Here is a 16,729-nt window from a genome sequence, read left to right as displayed (position 1 = left end):
TATTCAGTGGACTATCAGAATGTTTTACATGCTAATTTTGCAATCCTGAAATACTCCCAAATCACTTTGAAGTGATTCTGAAGGAATTTAATTTCAAATTTCTTTTCATTACTACCAATCTATAAACATTCCCATGATTTCTCATGTCTAGATTTTTTTCATTAAATATTCTTAACAGAATCTGATCTTTTTGTAGTTGGAATATATTGAGTAACTTTTTTCTGTATGAGCTATTTTCAAGGCTAAGATATTGTTTTTCACTGAAAATTTATTTCATTCATTACCTGTTTATGTAAGGATTATAGACTCAGCCCTGTGCTTTTTTCCTTCTTTGAGGGTGAGGGAGATACAGTGAAGAGGCCTAGCGTTTCTGATTGAATTTAGACTAGTTAAAGTTTGTTCATGCAAATAATGTCATTTAAACTTTTTAGATCATTGGTTTTCTCCCCCACCTCACTTAGTCAAACTGTCTCCTTTTTATTAAAAGCACAAGAGAATTCTCCAAAGAATTTTCAGGCTCTTTATAATTCTAAAAAGAAATTATTTTTGTCAGGGGCACTCCACTTTGGAAAAAAGTTTGTGTGCTTAGTTACATAATTTATTTGTTATGGCTTGAGCCTCCTTTGCCACTGAGCTACCTTGATACAGTTACAACTTAAAAAAATTAACAAAGTCCAAAGAGACTTTAAATGAAATGTAACTATTATTTGGTATCTAATGTTACAAATAAAAAACTGAGACTTAAAGAGGATACTTTGGTGTTTACAGGTTTTTGTATAACTAGGTAATTAATAGCAGAGCTTGGATTTTGTACATCAAGCCAGGGTAGTCTTTATTTCTTGTCCAGTCTCTTTATACCACAGCTCATTTCTGTGGCCATGATAAGGATGACTGCATTGATCAGGAATTTTAAGGAAAACTAGTGTTAGGTCTGCAGTCAGGAGTTAATAAGCTTTTAAGCCATTCTTATAGATCATCTTTCAGCTTGTTATATATGTGGCTACAGAGTTCTAATAAAGCACTGCTCTGCAGTTTAGGGTGCACCTTTCCTTTTAAACACACATTCTGTTTGGTATAGAGTTATATAGGTGTGGTAAAGCTCTTCTGATATTTAACAAATTTTCATTTACCTGTTGCCATTGTATGAATACTTTTTTATATGGTCTTCCAGTTCAGGTTTATTTGTAATGTCAAGATTTAGAAGAAGGTAGAAAGTATTTCAAGTTGGACAGCCCAGGAGTTTAAATTAAATTTTGGCCTTTAGAAGCATTGAAGTTCTTTAAGTTGCAAACTGGTTTCCTTTGGCTAGCGACAGTCTCTGCTTCCTTATCATGACAACCATATATCCCAGTAACAAGTTTGGGCTTGTTTTATATCAGGCTTTGTAGCTTGAAGACCAGTTAGTTTTACATTGAAAAAGTTGAGCAGATTTTCATTTTTAACCTCATTCAGTGGTGTACGATGGTATAGGTTTACTTACAATTCTAGATAATAGAAATGCAAAGCATAGATATATTAACTGTGATTCTCATTTCTGACAAAAAAGAAGAGGAATGTTATTTTTTTTGCTTTAGTTCATCATTTGTTGAAAATTTCACTTAAAGTGAAGTTAAGAATTACTTATCTACTATACCAAGATAAATTATTATCTTTTAGTGGGATGGGGATGAGGAAGCTTGAGGTAAGTAAACAATATGGAATAGCAAGCCCAAGGCACAAATGTTTAGGTTTTTAAGTCCTTTTTGAAGAACTAGGTATATGAAATTCTTGAGGAATCATTGGGACCATTTTAGAAACAATTTTTAGATGTTTTTGTTTCCTATTGGTAAACTATTTTAAAATTAGTTCATGAGGCATTTTAATATTATCAAAATAAAATAGAATATGTGAGAGATTGAAAAGCTTATATGAATATATTTAGCCTAAATATATTATTGATGGTTTTTAGTTATGAAAAGTTTTAAAATTGTCCTGATTTTAAATATAGTAAATAGACTCCAAATAAAAGATAGTTTTAATGTTTCTAAACATTCATAGTCTTCTGTCATTACATATTTCTGTTACATGTCTGCTTTTTGTTATAAAGTAATGAATAATTATTTTTGGCGTATATTTGCTGTTACTCTCTTAATTATTTTAAAGAGTGGTGGTTGCGTTTTTTCTTCCTAGATATAGTGACTATTAATATGCTCCAAAATAGGTTTAGAATTGTTCTAGAGCTTATAAATCTTAAGTCATAACCTATATATATTGTATTAATTTTCAGAAATTTGTAGTAATTTTCAATTGCAAATTAACTGAGATATAAAGTCATTATACCTCTAGAGAAGTGAAAAATTGTTCAAATATGGGTATTTGTGATATACCTATATAATTTATGATGAAAAATGGGTAATTTTTTCATTGTATGAGTACTTATTCATTTATTTCTAAATAGCTTGTACTACTGTGGATTTATATCATTTTCATTATAGAAATGTACTTTGTCTTAGAAATAATGTTGATATGTGTCTTTTTTTTTTGACAAGGCAATGGGTTTAAGTGACTTGTCCAAGTTCACATAGCTAGGTAATTATTAAGTGTCTGAGATCTTCCTGAATCCAGGGCCACTTAGATGCCCCTGAGTTTCTCTTAAGGATAAGTTTTTAATATGTAAGGCTTACAGAATGAAATTTAATGATAAAACTATAGGTAATTAATAAGTCCTTAACTAAATAGTGAATAAATGAACATTATATTTAGTAGTTTTTTAGGAAATCAACTTACAAATGTAAAATATTATTTAATCTATAATATATCTAAGCTCCAGAGCAAAATAGTACAAGTTTTATATAATGGGAAGAGTATCCCAAGATTTATTTAATTTTGACTCTGAATATTATAATTCTGTAGGTAATTTTCCCATGATCAGTGATGACTTGGTCAATTCTTATCATCTTTTGCTGTGTGCTTTGGATCTAGTATATGGAAATGCCCTTCAGTGCTCTAATCGTAAAGAACTTCTAAATCCTAATTTTAAAGGTAGGTGTGTTAAGGGGAAATTGGCAGAAAACACAGCCTTTTAAGTAAGTTGTGTGATATAAGTCTCAAAAAGTCCTCATTCCATTGTTACTAAAAATGCTTTAATTAAATAATAATTGGTAGTCAGGTTTGTGGAGAAATTCCTAATATTATATTGACAAATAATGTGAGATTTTATGGTCCATGATGATGAGCTGTAGCTCCAGAGCAGGAGAATCTTAGAAAAGGTGGGAAGCATGCTGACTTAAGCATCATAATGTTCTCTCTTCTGCTTAGTGTCCGTAACCCTAGAGATTTAAGGTTTGTGACTCAGAGAGGGATTGTAATCTGAAAGCAGTAAGATAATCTTTTTCATGATACTAATAAAATAGAATTAATACTTTTATTTTACAGACTTTTAGTACATGATTTCTGTATAATTAAAGACAACAAGTTCTTTAATGATAAACTGAGTCAAGCTAAGATTATAGTATACAAAGCAATCAAGGCATCTGAAGAGCTGGTGTTTAAGTGGATTTATAACTGTCTAGAATCCAGACAGGTTTTCAGCTTTCATAATTAAAGTCTTTATTGACTTTAGAATTGGAAGTTAGAGTTGTCTGCAAGAGTTGTTTCTTGTCCAAGTGACCAAACTTCATATTTACTCTTATATTTTCTTTCCTTCTCCCCTGGGTCCTTTCTCTCCCATTTATACCTCTTCTGTTTTTTTTTCCTTTGCCTCTTTTCTCTTCCCTGCCCCTTCACATTCCCTCTTCTTCCTTAGTGCCTGATTACCTTGGTTCTTCTTGTTCCCCTTCATTCCTTTTCCTTACTCTTTTTTCCTGTCACTGAACTAAGACAAAAAGAAGCTATAAGTTGATGAGCTTAATGTTAAGAAATAACTTAGTGGATTTTGAGAAGTTTTCCATTGAGTGAACATCATAATTATCTTTCAGAGCATTACTTTGTAATGCTATGAGATTTCTTCTGACTAGTAGCTAGGCTATGGGAACCAGGAAATAAAACGATACTTTGTTAGTTTAGCCCTTTTTTAAGTTTTACTGTGTGTATGGCAGTAATTATAACTTTTTTCCTTGCTATTTCCAAATGTGTAACAGAGTTTCTCAGAATTGAAGATCATCTGAAAATTTTTGATGGATAATTAAACTGAAAAAATACATTAGTCCTATTCTATTGCAATGTACTTTCTTACCTTGTTGCTACATTAGCTGCTGTAATCAGTATTTCTGTTTAGGTTTTTTGTTTGTTTTAGTGCATTGCTTTTAATATTAACTGAAGCCACATTTATCTTGTGACTATTTTGTAGGCCTACCCGAAGATTTCCATAGTAAGGACTCCAAGCCTTCCTCTGATCCCCCATGTGTCATTGAGCCACTTTGTGCCCTGCACGATGGCCTAGTTTTAGAGGCAAAGGGAATAAAAGAGCATTTCTGGAAACCTTATATTAGAAAGCTTTTTGAAAAAAAGGTATGTAGGAAAGAGAAAACATAATGTGCCAAATAGCTAAATTTTATATGATTTAGTGAATAATCTTTTCTTTTGTTTCTTTATAGCTTCTGAAAGGAAGAGAAGAAAACCTTACTGGATTTCTAGATCCAGGGAACTTTGGAGATAGTATGTGAGTGGTTTTATATATATATATATATATATATATATAACCAGATACTAAAAAAGATTATATTTTTAAAACTGCAAAGGAGAGAGAATTCTTTATGGACATAAAAGCTTACTCTCCCTATAAGTCTAATTTGTCTACTTGCAAATTTGATTTAGGAGAGAGTGTAGAGATTGTCCCGGATGTTCCCCAGATATCAATATGCTTTTTTACTGTAGTTAGAAATCTTGGGGAGTTAGCATAGAACACTGCAAAGAACATTTGACTCAAGAGTCAGAAGATTTGGGTTCTTCAAATACCCTTACTTATGCTTCAGATTGCTCATCTGTACAATGGTGGGGTGGACCAGGTTGTATCTGAAGTACCTTATAGCTCAAAAATCTGTGATATTGTTTTGAGAAAAAGAATTCCATAAATCTATGTTGAATGACTAGTCTCTAGAACTGTTTTCAGTGATCTTATGAATTATTAAAAGTTACAATTCATTCACTTGGAAAAATGTACTCTTGAAAAATGACTATAGGAATTTAATGAAATCATTGGGGGTCCTCTCATAGGAAGCTAATTAAAAACACAAGGCTTTATAAAAGTGAGTACTATCACATGTGATAAAGAATATAAACATAATTAGTATTGATTTTTTTGGAAATGAACATAATCATAGTAAAATTAAATAAAAACTTAATTTATAGAATTTGTAATCCTTTAAATTAAAAAGTGGAATGGTTAGGCACCCTAAAAGCATTAACTGAAAGAGCAATTTTCTGAAATTATGCCCCTTCCCTTTTTAAAAATTATTGACTTTTTTTTAATACTACTGTCATTTCCTAATCTATATCCTTCACTTCCATTGAACCCTCTTTTGTAACTAAAATGCCAACCAATAAAGTGAACTCATCTTGTAGCATATACAGCATTCCTCACTTAGAATCTCACTTCTCTACTGAAAGGAGACAATTATGTTTCCTGATCTGTTCTCCTGCTCTAGGTTGGCCATTGTTTACTGTTCTCTTTCTTTCTTTCTTTCTTTCTCTTCAATAGCAAAGCCATTAACAAGGCCTATGAGGAGTATGTTTTATCTGTTGGAAATTTAGATGAACGGATTTTTCTTGGGGAGGATGCAGAGGAGGAAATCGGGACACTCACAAGGTGTCTGAACACTGGCTCTGGCCTGGAAACGGCTGAAAGGGTACAGGTGAAGTACAGCCTGCAGCAGCACTTTGACAAGGTCAGTAAAGCAACCCTAATCTGAGTGTGTTTCTGGAGAAAGTCTGAAATCAAAAGGAAACAGCCTTAGCAATTGCCTTATTTCACTCCCAGCCTGGCCTCCTGTCTTAGTCAGGCTGAGTTTTTTTCACATGTCCTTTGTGTATGACCTAGAAGAAAAAAAAATGCTTCTTAGTTGTCTTCATAGAAGCAGTGGTTTTATTTATTTCATTTACTTTTAACATAATAATTCTAAATTCATTTTACATACTTCAGCTGAGTGTAGTGATAGTAATTAGCCTCTTTAAGAAAGGTTACCTTCTGCATTTGTTTGGAAGTTAAGTCATAGAGAGGCTTAAGATTCCAGGCAGTTTTTCCCAGCCCCTTGCTGTCCTTTACAATTTTCATTTGCATTTCAGCAGTGATAAAAATCTTGGTTCAATGTTTTTTGAAAATTAATCATGTGGTATTAATTGAAGCAGACACTCAGGATATTGGAAGTAAAACGAGAGATTTTCAACTTCCTTCAAAGTACATTATGCACAAAAGAGAGTATGAGACTTGGAAGAAGAGTGCAGCCAAAGGCAGCATGTATAATTTCATGGGTGAATGCCTGTGAATGAGCAGACTCAAGCTGTTAAAAATAACAGACTCAGCCTTCCCAATAAGATCAGAGATGAAACAAGGATGTCCAGTATCACCACTATTATTCAATACTGTACTAGAAGTGTTAGCTTTAGCAATAATAGAAAACAAATTAAAGGAATTTGAATAGGCTTTGAAAGAAATAAAACTATAATTTTGTAGATGGTATAATAGTATATTTAGAGAATCCTAGAAAAAACCAATTGAAAAATTACCAACTTTAGCAAAGTTGCACAATATAAAACAAATCCATATAAAACATCAATATTTCTATACATTACTAACAAAATCCAGCAACAAGAGATAGAGAAATTCCATTCAAAATAACTGCAAACAATATAAAATATTTGGGAGTCTAATCTGCCAAGACAAACCCAGGTCCTATATGAATATAATTACTCAATACTTTTTACACAAATAAAATAACTGGAAAAATACCAGTTGGTATTTCACAGGTAAGCCTGGTTAATATAATAAAAATGACAATTCCACCTAAATTCAATTATTTATTCAATGCCATACCAAAGAAACTACTCAAAAATTATTTACTAGTGTTAGAAAAAAAATAACAAAATTTATCTGTAAGAGCAAAAGAGCAAGAATATCAAGGGAATTAATGAAAAAATGCAAAAGAAGGTGGCTTAGCCTTCTAGATCTAAAACTTTTATAAAACAGTAGTTATAAAACTATTTGGCGTTGACTAAGAGATTAGATTCAAAAGAGTAATAAAAAAATCTTTGTTAATCTACTATTTGATAAAGACTCCAGTTTCTGGGATAAGAATTCTCTATTTGACAAATAGTATGGCATAAACTAGACATAGATCAACATTTCATATCATATAACAAGATAATGTCATAATAGGTACATGATTTAGACATAAAAAGGTGGTAGCAAAAGTTAGTTAGAAGAGCAAGGAATTGTCTAACTGTCAAATCTAAGAAGAAAAGGAGAATTTCCGACCAAGAGATTGAGAATATTTTGAAATGCAAAATAGATAATTTTGATTACATTAAATTGTTTGTTTGTTTTTTTTTTTTAGGTTTTTGCAAGGCAGTGGGGTTAAGTAGCTTGCCCAAGGCCACACAGCTAGGTAATTATTAAGTGTCTGAGACCAGATTTGAACTCAGGTACTCCTGACTCCAGGGCCGGTGCTCTATCCACTGCGCCACCTAGCTGCCCCTGATTACATTAAATTGAAGAAGTTTTGTTCAAACAAACAAAACCAGTATAACCATGAGTAAAAGTAAAGTGGAAAGCTGAGAAATAAATTTTACAATCTTTGTTTCTGATAAAGGCCTCATTTCTAAAATAGAGCAGAACCAAATTTATAAAAATTCAAGTTATTCCCAATTGATAAATGATCAAAGGATATGAATAGGCAGTTTTCAGATGAGAAGTTCATTAGATATGATCATATGAAAAAATGTTCTAAAACACAATAAATTAGACCAATTCAAATTAAAACAACTCTAAGGTACCATCTCACATCTATCAGAATGGCTAATATGTCAGAAAAGGGAAATAATAAATGTTGGAGAGGACATGGGAAAATTGGGATGCCAATGCACTGTTGGTGGAGATGTGAACTAATCCAAGCATTGTGGAGAACAATTTGGAACTATGCTCAAAAGGCAATAAAACTGCATACCCTTTGACCCAGTAATACCATTACTAAGTCTACATCCCAAAGAGATCACAAAAAAGGGAAAATGACTCAACTGTACAAGAATATTCATAGCAGCTCTTTTTGTGGAGGCAAAGAATTAGAAATTAAGGGGATGCCCATCAAATGAAGAATGACTGAACAAGTTGTGGTATGTGACTTTCTTAGAATATTATTGCTCTGTAAGCATTGATGAGCAGGCAGATTTGAGAAAACCTAGAAAGAACCAGGAGCAATATTGTGTGATGATCAAATGTGATAGATTATCTCTTCTCACCAGTACAGTGATCAAAGACAATTCTAAAAGACCTACAATGGAAAATGCCATCCACATCCAAAGAACTATAGAATCTGAAATTCAGATTAAAGCATACTATTTTTAGCTTTTGAAATTTGTTTTTTTTTCCTTCCCGTGTTTTTTTTCCAACCTTTTTGTTCTAATTCTTCTTTGGAAACATAGGTAACACAATTGAATATGTGTAATCTTTACCAGATTACTTGCTAACCTAGGATGAGGGGAGGTGGAAAACTTCATAAAAATGAAGGTTGAAAATTATCTTTATACATAATTGGAAAAATAAATCAAAACAATCAAATAGTTTATCATTTATCATTAAAACTGCTGTTTTAGAATTTTGAACATGTCCCTCCCCTTTATTTTTATCTGGACAGTCTGAAAGCTACTCAATATGAAATGTTGTTGTATTAACAATCAGCAAGCTCCGGATCACCCCTCAGAATCTATCAGAGTTATTATATTTAGAGCACTTTCCTTAATCCTTAATCTATGGGATTATTTGGCCATATCTCTTTGGTGGTTTGCCACTGTGGTCTGAAATGAATAGCTAAATTCTTTTTTTTGTTTGATTGTTTTTTTAGGTTTTTGCAAGGCAATGGGGTTAAGTGACTTTCCCAGTGTCACACAGTTAAGTAATTAGTAAGTGTCTGAGGCTGGATTTGAACTCAGGTCCTCCTGACTCCAGGGCCACTGTACCTCCTAGCTGCCCCCTGAATAGCTAAATTCTCCACATAATACTCATATATGTCAAAGACAGAAGTCATATCTGACTTTGCCACTGTAGGGTAAAATAACCATATTAATTTTGGGGGAGCTGCCTCTTCATTTTCCCCAAATGATCCAGTTTTCCCCCCATATTTATATTGTAAATTTATTTGGAGCAAAATAGTCATTGGTTTTGCATATTGTTTATGTCTTTATTGTTTCTACTAAACTCACAGAACATACATAGTTTTATTTCTTATACATGTCATAAATTATTGTCTATTTGCTGAATATTATGAATCTTGGGCAATTTGCCCTGTGTATCAGATTTTTTAAAAAGCTCTTTCTAGGTTCATTAGGTATATTTAATACATAGGAAAATACATAATACATAATGCTTCAGAGGATCTGTCATGTGAATTTTATTAATGCACATTATAACTATTTCATGCCTTTCATGTTGTGATTCTTATCCATGTCCTTGCTTCCATAGACCTTTCATAGAGAATGTACACGTTGTACTGAAGACTTTCTTCTAGGTCTTCCTAAGTGCAAGATTTGCATCCCAGTATAGTACTTGGGTTGTACATTTCTTATACTTTGCTCTTTTAATTTTTTTTTTCACTTTTTCAGTCATATGTTTCTAAAGTTATACCTTTTGTGCTACTTCTTGTAGGTCATTGATACAAAAGAAAATAATGTTGCATTTCAGTTCCCAGCTTTAGATGGTTGTGCAACTTTGAGGTTAATATTAGAGGATTGACTAGATGATCTTTGAAGTCTCTTCTGACTCTTTGTGTTTATTATCTCACATATAGTGGCATATTTAGGCCTGCCATGTACCTTTTGTTGCCTTCGGTTTATTAATAACGTTTAACAATTTTAATTGGAATTTAAAATACATTCTCTGGTTCAGAATCATATAATATCAGTGTTAGTGTGTTTGTGTCAGAGGTCATTGAAAATATAGACCAGGGGCGGCTAGGTGCCGCAGTGGATAAAGCTCCGGTCCTGGAGTCAGGAGTACCTGGGTTCAAATCCGGTCTCAGACACTTAATAATTACCTAGCTGTGTGGCCTTGGGCAAGCCACTTAACCCCATCTGCTTTGCAAAAACCTTACGTATCTATCAAATTCCCAGGTGGAGCTCAGTTTCTCTTGACCCAGTCTGTTGTCCTCCTTCATGCCATCTGGTCTGGACAATGGGCATATGTCATCTTTTTATCTTTTCTGAATGTATTGTTAGGCCAATCTTTTTTAAGTGCTTATAGATCCCATTGAGGAGTCAGCAAAAAAAAAACATGAACTTCTGGAGGACTTCATTATGTAGAGGAAATTACGCTTCTGTGCAGGATGTCTTCCACAAGAGAATATCTCTTCCTGTTTTGTGTAAGCCTCACTTGATATTAATAATCAGGAAAATAAACAGTACAAAATTAATGGAAAAATATTCTTTTAAGGGCATCAAATAGCTTAGATCTTTGATTTCTGAATTATTAGAAAGGAAGTTTCTATTAAAAAATGGATTTTTATGCTTATACCCTTTGATAATGGTTCAACTTTTTTTCAGAACTGTTACATTTATACCATAAGATATTGAGTTTACCATTTATTTTGATGAAGATTTGTCTACTTTATTTCTTCAAATTTTTAAAAAAATACCATTAAAAACCAAGATAAAGTAGGATTGTTTAACTACATTGGCTAAACAGCATATTATCTAGGGACAGAAGAGACTTCTGGAAAAACAGTAGTCTCCACTGAGTTATCTTTCTTTAGCAAACATTCATTCAGTATTTGTTTTTTACGTCTTCACTTCAAAGCAGATTTCATAGATCAGGTGAGATTTTGCTGAGTCACTGATTTTGTTTGGCATCAGATTTTGGCATATCATTCTCTTTTTTAAAAAATATTTTTCCACAATTACACGTAAAAAAATCAATTTTTTATTTTTTTTTAATTTTGAGTTCCAGATTCTTTTCCCTACTTCCTTCCTCAACCCTCTCCCTGAGATGGTAAGCAATTTGATTTAGGTTATACATGTGCAATCATATAAAATATTTGTCATTTTTGGAAAAAGACTTGAATAAGAAAAAAGAGAAAAATTATATGCTTAGGTCCATAAACAGACTTTTTTTAGATTTTTTTTTTTGCAAGGTTTGCCCAAGGCCACACAGCTAGGTAATTATTAAGTGTCTGAAGCTGGATTTGAACTCAGGTACTCCTGATTCCAGGGCCGGTGCTCTATGTACTGTGCCACCTAGCCATCCCCACCATAAACAGACTTTTAACAGATCTTTCTCTGGAGGCATATTGCATTTTCAACGTGAATCCGTATTGCTGAAGATAGCTAAATTGTCATTCATAGTGTTCATACAATATTGCTGTTACAGTTGTTCCTGATTCTGCTCACTTTATTTTGCATCAGCTCATGAAAATTTTTCCAAGTTTTTCTGAAATCATCTTGCTCATCATTTCTTTCTCCTGGTCTTTCTGGGTTTTGTGGGTCAGATTTCTTTTAAGAGGTTTGTTTCATGTGATAGATGGGGAAGAGATCAAGAGACTGTGCCTGTCTTCTCTCCACCATCTTGGCCAGAAGTCTCTCATCATTTCTTATAATCCATTCATATACCACAACTTGTTCTGCCATTCTCTAGTTTCTGGGCATTGTTGAGTTTCCAATTCTTAGCCACCACAAAAAGAGCTGCTATAAATATCCTTATAAAAATAGGTCCTTTTCCTTTTTTTTTTTAATCTTTGAGGCATTCTTAAAACTGGTAGAACAGATTTTAAAATTTTGGTTTTCAGAAGTGAGGACAAGGTTTGGAAGATTGTTCCTAATGTCATTAATGATAACTCATTTTTGCCTTTTGGACTTAGCTTGGTTTTTCAAGAGACAGTTTCATTTAGGTGTGACAATGTCAGATTAAAGTCATATTTTTACAGATGATAATTCTTGTCAGTGTTGTTCATAAGCTAAATGACATATGAGTAATCATGAGTAACAATTCTGAATCTTATTTGAGATTTCTTTGGCCAATTGTGAGAAGTGATTTTTTTTCTGATCTGAAATAACATTTTTCATTTGATTTTCATTTTCCTTTAGTCTAAAGCATTTAGGATTTCAACTCCACTTACTGGACGCAGATACATTAAGGAGAACAACCCTTATGTGACTCCTGTTTCCATAGCTACTCACAGTTTAAGTCGTCTTCATACAATGCTGGCAGGCCTCAAAAATTCACCAAGTGAAAAATTAGAACAAGTTCTAAGGTTAGTTTGAACTGTGGATACCAGCCAATTTTAATTGAAAAATCCTAATATGCTTAAAATGAACAGAAAAAATATAATACTTTGCTTGTCTTGATCAAAACAAAAAGCATTTTTTGAGTGCCTATTCTGCACTACCAGTCACTTTGGTAGGTTTGTTGTTGTTCAGTCATATCCAATTCTTAGTAACCCCATTTTGAGATTTTTCTTGGCAAAGATAACTGTAGTGGTTTGCCATTTCCTTCTCCAGATCATTTTACCAAAGAGGAAACTAAGGTAAACAAGGTTAAGTACTTGCCCAGGGTCACACAACTTGTGAGTTTCTTTTTTTTTTTTTTTTTAGGTTTTTGCAAGGCACATGGGGTTAAGTGGCTTGCCCAAGACCACACAGCTAGGTAATTATTAAGTGTCTGACGCTGGATTTGAAATCAGGTACTCCTGACTCCAGGGCCAGTGCTCTATCCACTGCGCCACCTAGCCGCCCCAGCTTGTGAGTTTCAAGGCTGCATTTGAACTCAGCTCTTCCTGACTTCAGGCCCAGTGCTCTATCTCCTGTGCCACCTATCTGCCCTTTTTTATTAAGTATAGAAGTATAAATGTGAACTTATATTATAGTTGAACACTTAAGACTAAAACAATTGAGTTGACAGAAGACAGTATATAATTTAGTCTGAAATTAGGTGATACAGGTAGTGTGGGAGTTCAGAAGGGAGAGAGAGATCCATTAGGGAAAGAGATTTTAGGGATAGTTTCATGTAAAGAGTGTATAAATATGTGAATAAGAAGATGGGAGTGTTTAAGTCTCATGCATAAAATAAGGAGAAAAGTAGAAATAATTATATTTTCTCTTATCCTTTTATCCCAAGTGTCTAGCATGGGACCTTGTGGATAGTAGGCATTTGATAAATGGTAATTTGTTAAACACACAGATACACGCAATGTGTGTGTTTGTGTGTGTGTGTGTGTGTGTGTGTGTGTGTGTGTGTGTATGAGAACTGGAATAGAATTTTGGAGCCCCTTAAGTTTTAGTTCCAGCTCTGTGTCACCTTGAACATACCATTTCCCTTTTTAGGCCTGAATTTCTGTCCACCTCAAAAATCCCATGATGCTACAATATAGGTTGTATAGGAACCCAGTTCCAGTTTTGAAGGAGGTATCTCTGCTGGAGACATTTTTATATTTATTATATATATTCAATAATTATAGTATTGACCAATTATAATTACATGAGTTTGTTGCCATCAGCATAAGCACTGTCCATGGGGGCTAATAGTGGTCATGAGGTAAAGGCAGGCAGAAGGCTAAAAAAAGAGAGGAAAATTGGAGCGGGAAAGGAAGGAAAGGAAAAAAATAAGTGAGCATAGCAAGAGCTTGCATGATGCAGTGGAAAGAGCTTGGGATTTAGAATCAAATCTCAACCTTGGTGGAAAAGTCGCTTAACCTCTATGAACTTCCCTGCACACCTCTGAAAAATGAAGTATTTGAATTAGATAATTTTTAATATCTTTTCTAGCTTATTCTAGGACTCCACCCTGCTCCCAAGAAATGTGTCACATTGGGAAGTTGAGTTAGCTCCTAACACAGGTTGCAACTCTTGGCTCTCTCTTTGCATCTTTTATGTCTAACAGGCACAATGTAGGGGTTCTTGGTAGCTTTTGTACAAGTTATTTCAAAACACTTTAAATGAGTATTAGCAAAAGTCAAGCATTTTGATCAGTCTGTGGCTTTGTGATTAACCAAACATTTAAGTTATATCTTATATCCATTCTTTTCTAGGGCATGTACCAGGGATCCAACTCAATCTATTGCTAACAGATTGAAAGAAATGTATGAAATATATTGTCAGCACTCTCAGACAGATGGTGATTTTAGCAGTTGTGCTAAAGGTATGTTTTAGCATCAGCTTTGTTGCACTGTCTGTGAAGGTGAGTTAAATGTGAACCTTTTTTGATGAGACAGAAATGTGGGTGAGAGATTGGTAGCATGGAGATGTTTACGTCTATGGGATAGAATATACTGGCCTGGTTTCTGTGTTATCCAAATGACAGTCCTTTCTTAGAAGGTATTCAGCCTTAAACTTTCATTATACTGGATCATTAATATTTTTTAAAAATTCCTTTGTAAATATTTTGGAGGAAGGAAGCTAAGTGGTAGAATAGTGATTACTTAACAATGATACTAGATGTTCTGGTTTTAAATTAGAATGCTATTCAAGACTTTTGTAATGTTATAGATGATTAGTCAGATTATACCAAGCTTATTCAGAGATTTATTGGTTAAAACACAAATATTATGACATAGTTTATGACATAGTTGATTTTGATTTTGAGTGTATTTTTTGTGTAGTCAAATCATTTCTGGTTATGTGATTTAGGTGTTTTTAAATTTTGTTTTTCTGTAGAAATTGCCAGCAAACATTTTCGTTATGCAGAAATACTTTACTATAAGGTATTGGAATCAGTCATTGATCAGGAACAGAAAAGACTGGGAGACATAGATTTATCTGTAAGTAAAATAATCAAGGTTGAGATAAACATGGTTAGATATTATTATATTAAGACTTGTTACCTAAAAGATAATATAGGGGGGAAATGTCTAGAGGGAATTTAACTGGCCAGTTTAGGAAACATGAGCCATTGCATTTACCATAACTTCTATACAAATCACAATTGAATTGACCTCTGATATCATCCTTGTGGATATTTTTTCTGAATCACAATCTGACTATGGTTTCCCATCTTGTGCAGTTCTTATCTCTGTTTTCTTAAGTCCTTCATAAGGGATCCCAGTGTGCTAGAAGTCTTCTTGTAAGTCTTTTTCTTTATTATGTTTATTAGGGTAGCATTCAGGGTGTTCCTGTGTTATCTCTCACCCTTGCTACATGATTGGCACATGGCAAAGAATAAAAAAAAAGGGTATTTGTTTTCACTACAGCCATGGAAGATGCTTTTATCAGGGTCCAAATGGAAGAAGAATTTCCTGTAATGAGATCTTCTAGATACTTCTGCCGTATTTCCCCAAAAATAAGACCAGGGCTTATATTAATTTTTTCTCCAAAAACATGCATTGGGGCTTATTTTCAGGGGATGTCTGGTTTACCTCTCATCCAAAGGTGCTTGCATGGATATTTACAAATACTTAATTATAGTTTATATTATCATTTGTTTTTAAGTATTAATGTTAATAACATTTATATTTAATTATATTAACATTATTTTATAATTCACTGTGTCCATCGTGCGTTGCAACAGATGTACTAAATGCATCTGTTGGGATAACAGTCTTAATTAGGACTTATTTTTGGGGTAGAGCTTATTTTCAGGGAAATACAGTGATCTGTCCACACAAATCTCTTGCCCATTTTGATATAGTTTAAAGGTTTCCTAACATGGTCATCAAGAAACTATAATTTTAAAACTATTTTGGGTAGGGGGTGGCATTACTTTCAAACCTTCTGGATTTAAATTTACTTGAATACATGTTGAACTTGAGGGATTTCATTTAAGCCTCATAGAAGTAGTGAATTAAGCAATGAAGACCTTTAAACATAAAAGAACTTTTTAAGGGTTCCAAATTCATCAGTATGCAGTAGAATATTGAATGCTATAATAGCAAGTTGTATATATTTAAATAAACATACTAAGCTAGTGGCCAATGTAAGGGTTTTTCATTTGAATCTACTTCTAATTCCAAATATTTACTTTTGAGGACATAAATTAGTATGTTGACAAATTGCTAAAAATAAAAAAAATTAATATTGTTTTCCAAATTTTAAAAATAATGTAGAGGTGGGCAACATATAATTCAAAAATACTCTGTGTGTGTATTAATATTTTTCTCCTCTAGAGAGATTGATTATATAAATTCATATATAGTCTAGGGATCCAAGTTGGTATAGGTATTTTCCTTAGTAATAGAGATCATAGATACTAGCTTAGTGTAGAGATTTACACATATAAAATCAAACAAAATATGAGAGAAAATGTTTTAAAAACTAGTTTAAAAAATCTTCTGTGTGGACAATTTTTGTGGTTATGAACTCTTCTAAACTTAGCAAAGCCAGTTTTTTGATTATGCATATACACAATTCATCACTGTGCTTTTATTTATAGTCCTTCAGTTTAGTCAGATCTACTAGTGCTTTTGTGGTCTGCTGGCATAGTGTTTATCCAAAATAACCACTATATTACAATAATGCATTAGAGAAGTATAATTATACTAGAAGACAGATAACTTCCTTTCCCATAAGTTATTTCTAATGCCTTTTTTCCAAAAATGGTTGTAAGGAAGTTGATTTTTTGATA

At 33.0% G+C, this 16,729-nt stretch overlaps 1 protein-coding gene across 2 annotated transcripts in view; it reads left to right on the top strand.

The window, feature by feature from the left end:
- The window catches only part of RBL2 (RB transcriptional corepressor like 2), a 38,522-nt gene that overhangs the window by 7,686 nt on the left and 14,107 nt on the right, over positions 1 to 16,729 (top strand). For both annotated transcript variants that reach the window (XM_074211312.1, XM_074211313.1), the window contains exons 5-11: positions 2,893 to 3,021; positions 4,328 to 4,488; positions 4,575 to 4,639; positions 5,678 to 5,864; positions 12,262 to 12,428; positions 14,202 to 14,311; positions 14,827 to 14,930. In XM_074211312.1, the coding sequence (XP_074067413.1) occupies positions 2,893 to 3,021; positions 4,328 to 4,488; positions 4,575 to 4,639; positions 5,678 to 5,864; positions 12,262 to 12,428; positions 14,202 to 14,311; positions 14,827 to 14,930 (923 nt within the window). The remainder of the gene's footprint in view (positions 1 to 2,892; positions 3,022 to 4,327; positions 4,489 to 4,574; positions 4,640 to 5,677; positions 5,865 to 12,261; positions 12,429 to 14,201; positions 14,312 to 14,826; positions 14,931 to 16,729) is intronic.

Source organism: Macrotis lagotis, chromosome 1, assembly GCF_037893015.1.
Source record: "Macrotis lagotis isolate mMagLag1 chromosome 1, bilby.v1.9.chrom.fasta, whole genome shotgun sequence".
In the NCBI taxonomy this organism is placed as follows: Eukaryota; Metazoa; Chordata; class Mammalia; order Peramelemorphia; family Peramelidae; genus Macrotis; species Macrotis lagotis.
This window is presented reverse-complemented; position numbering and strand designations above follow the sequence as displayed.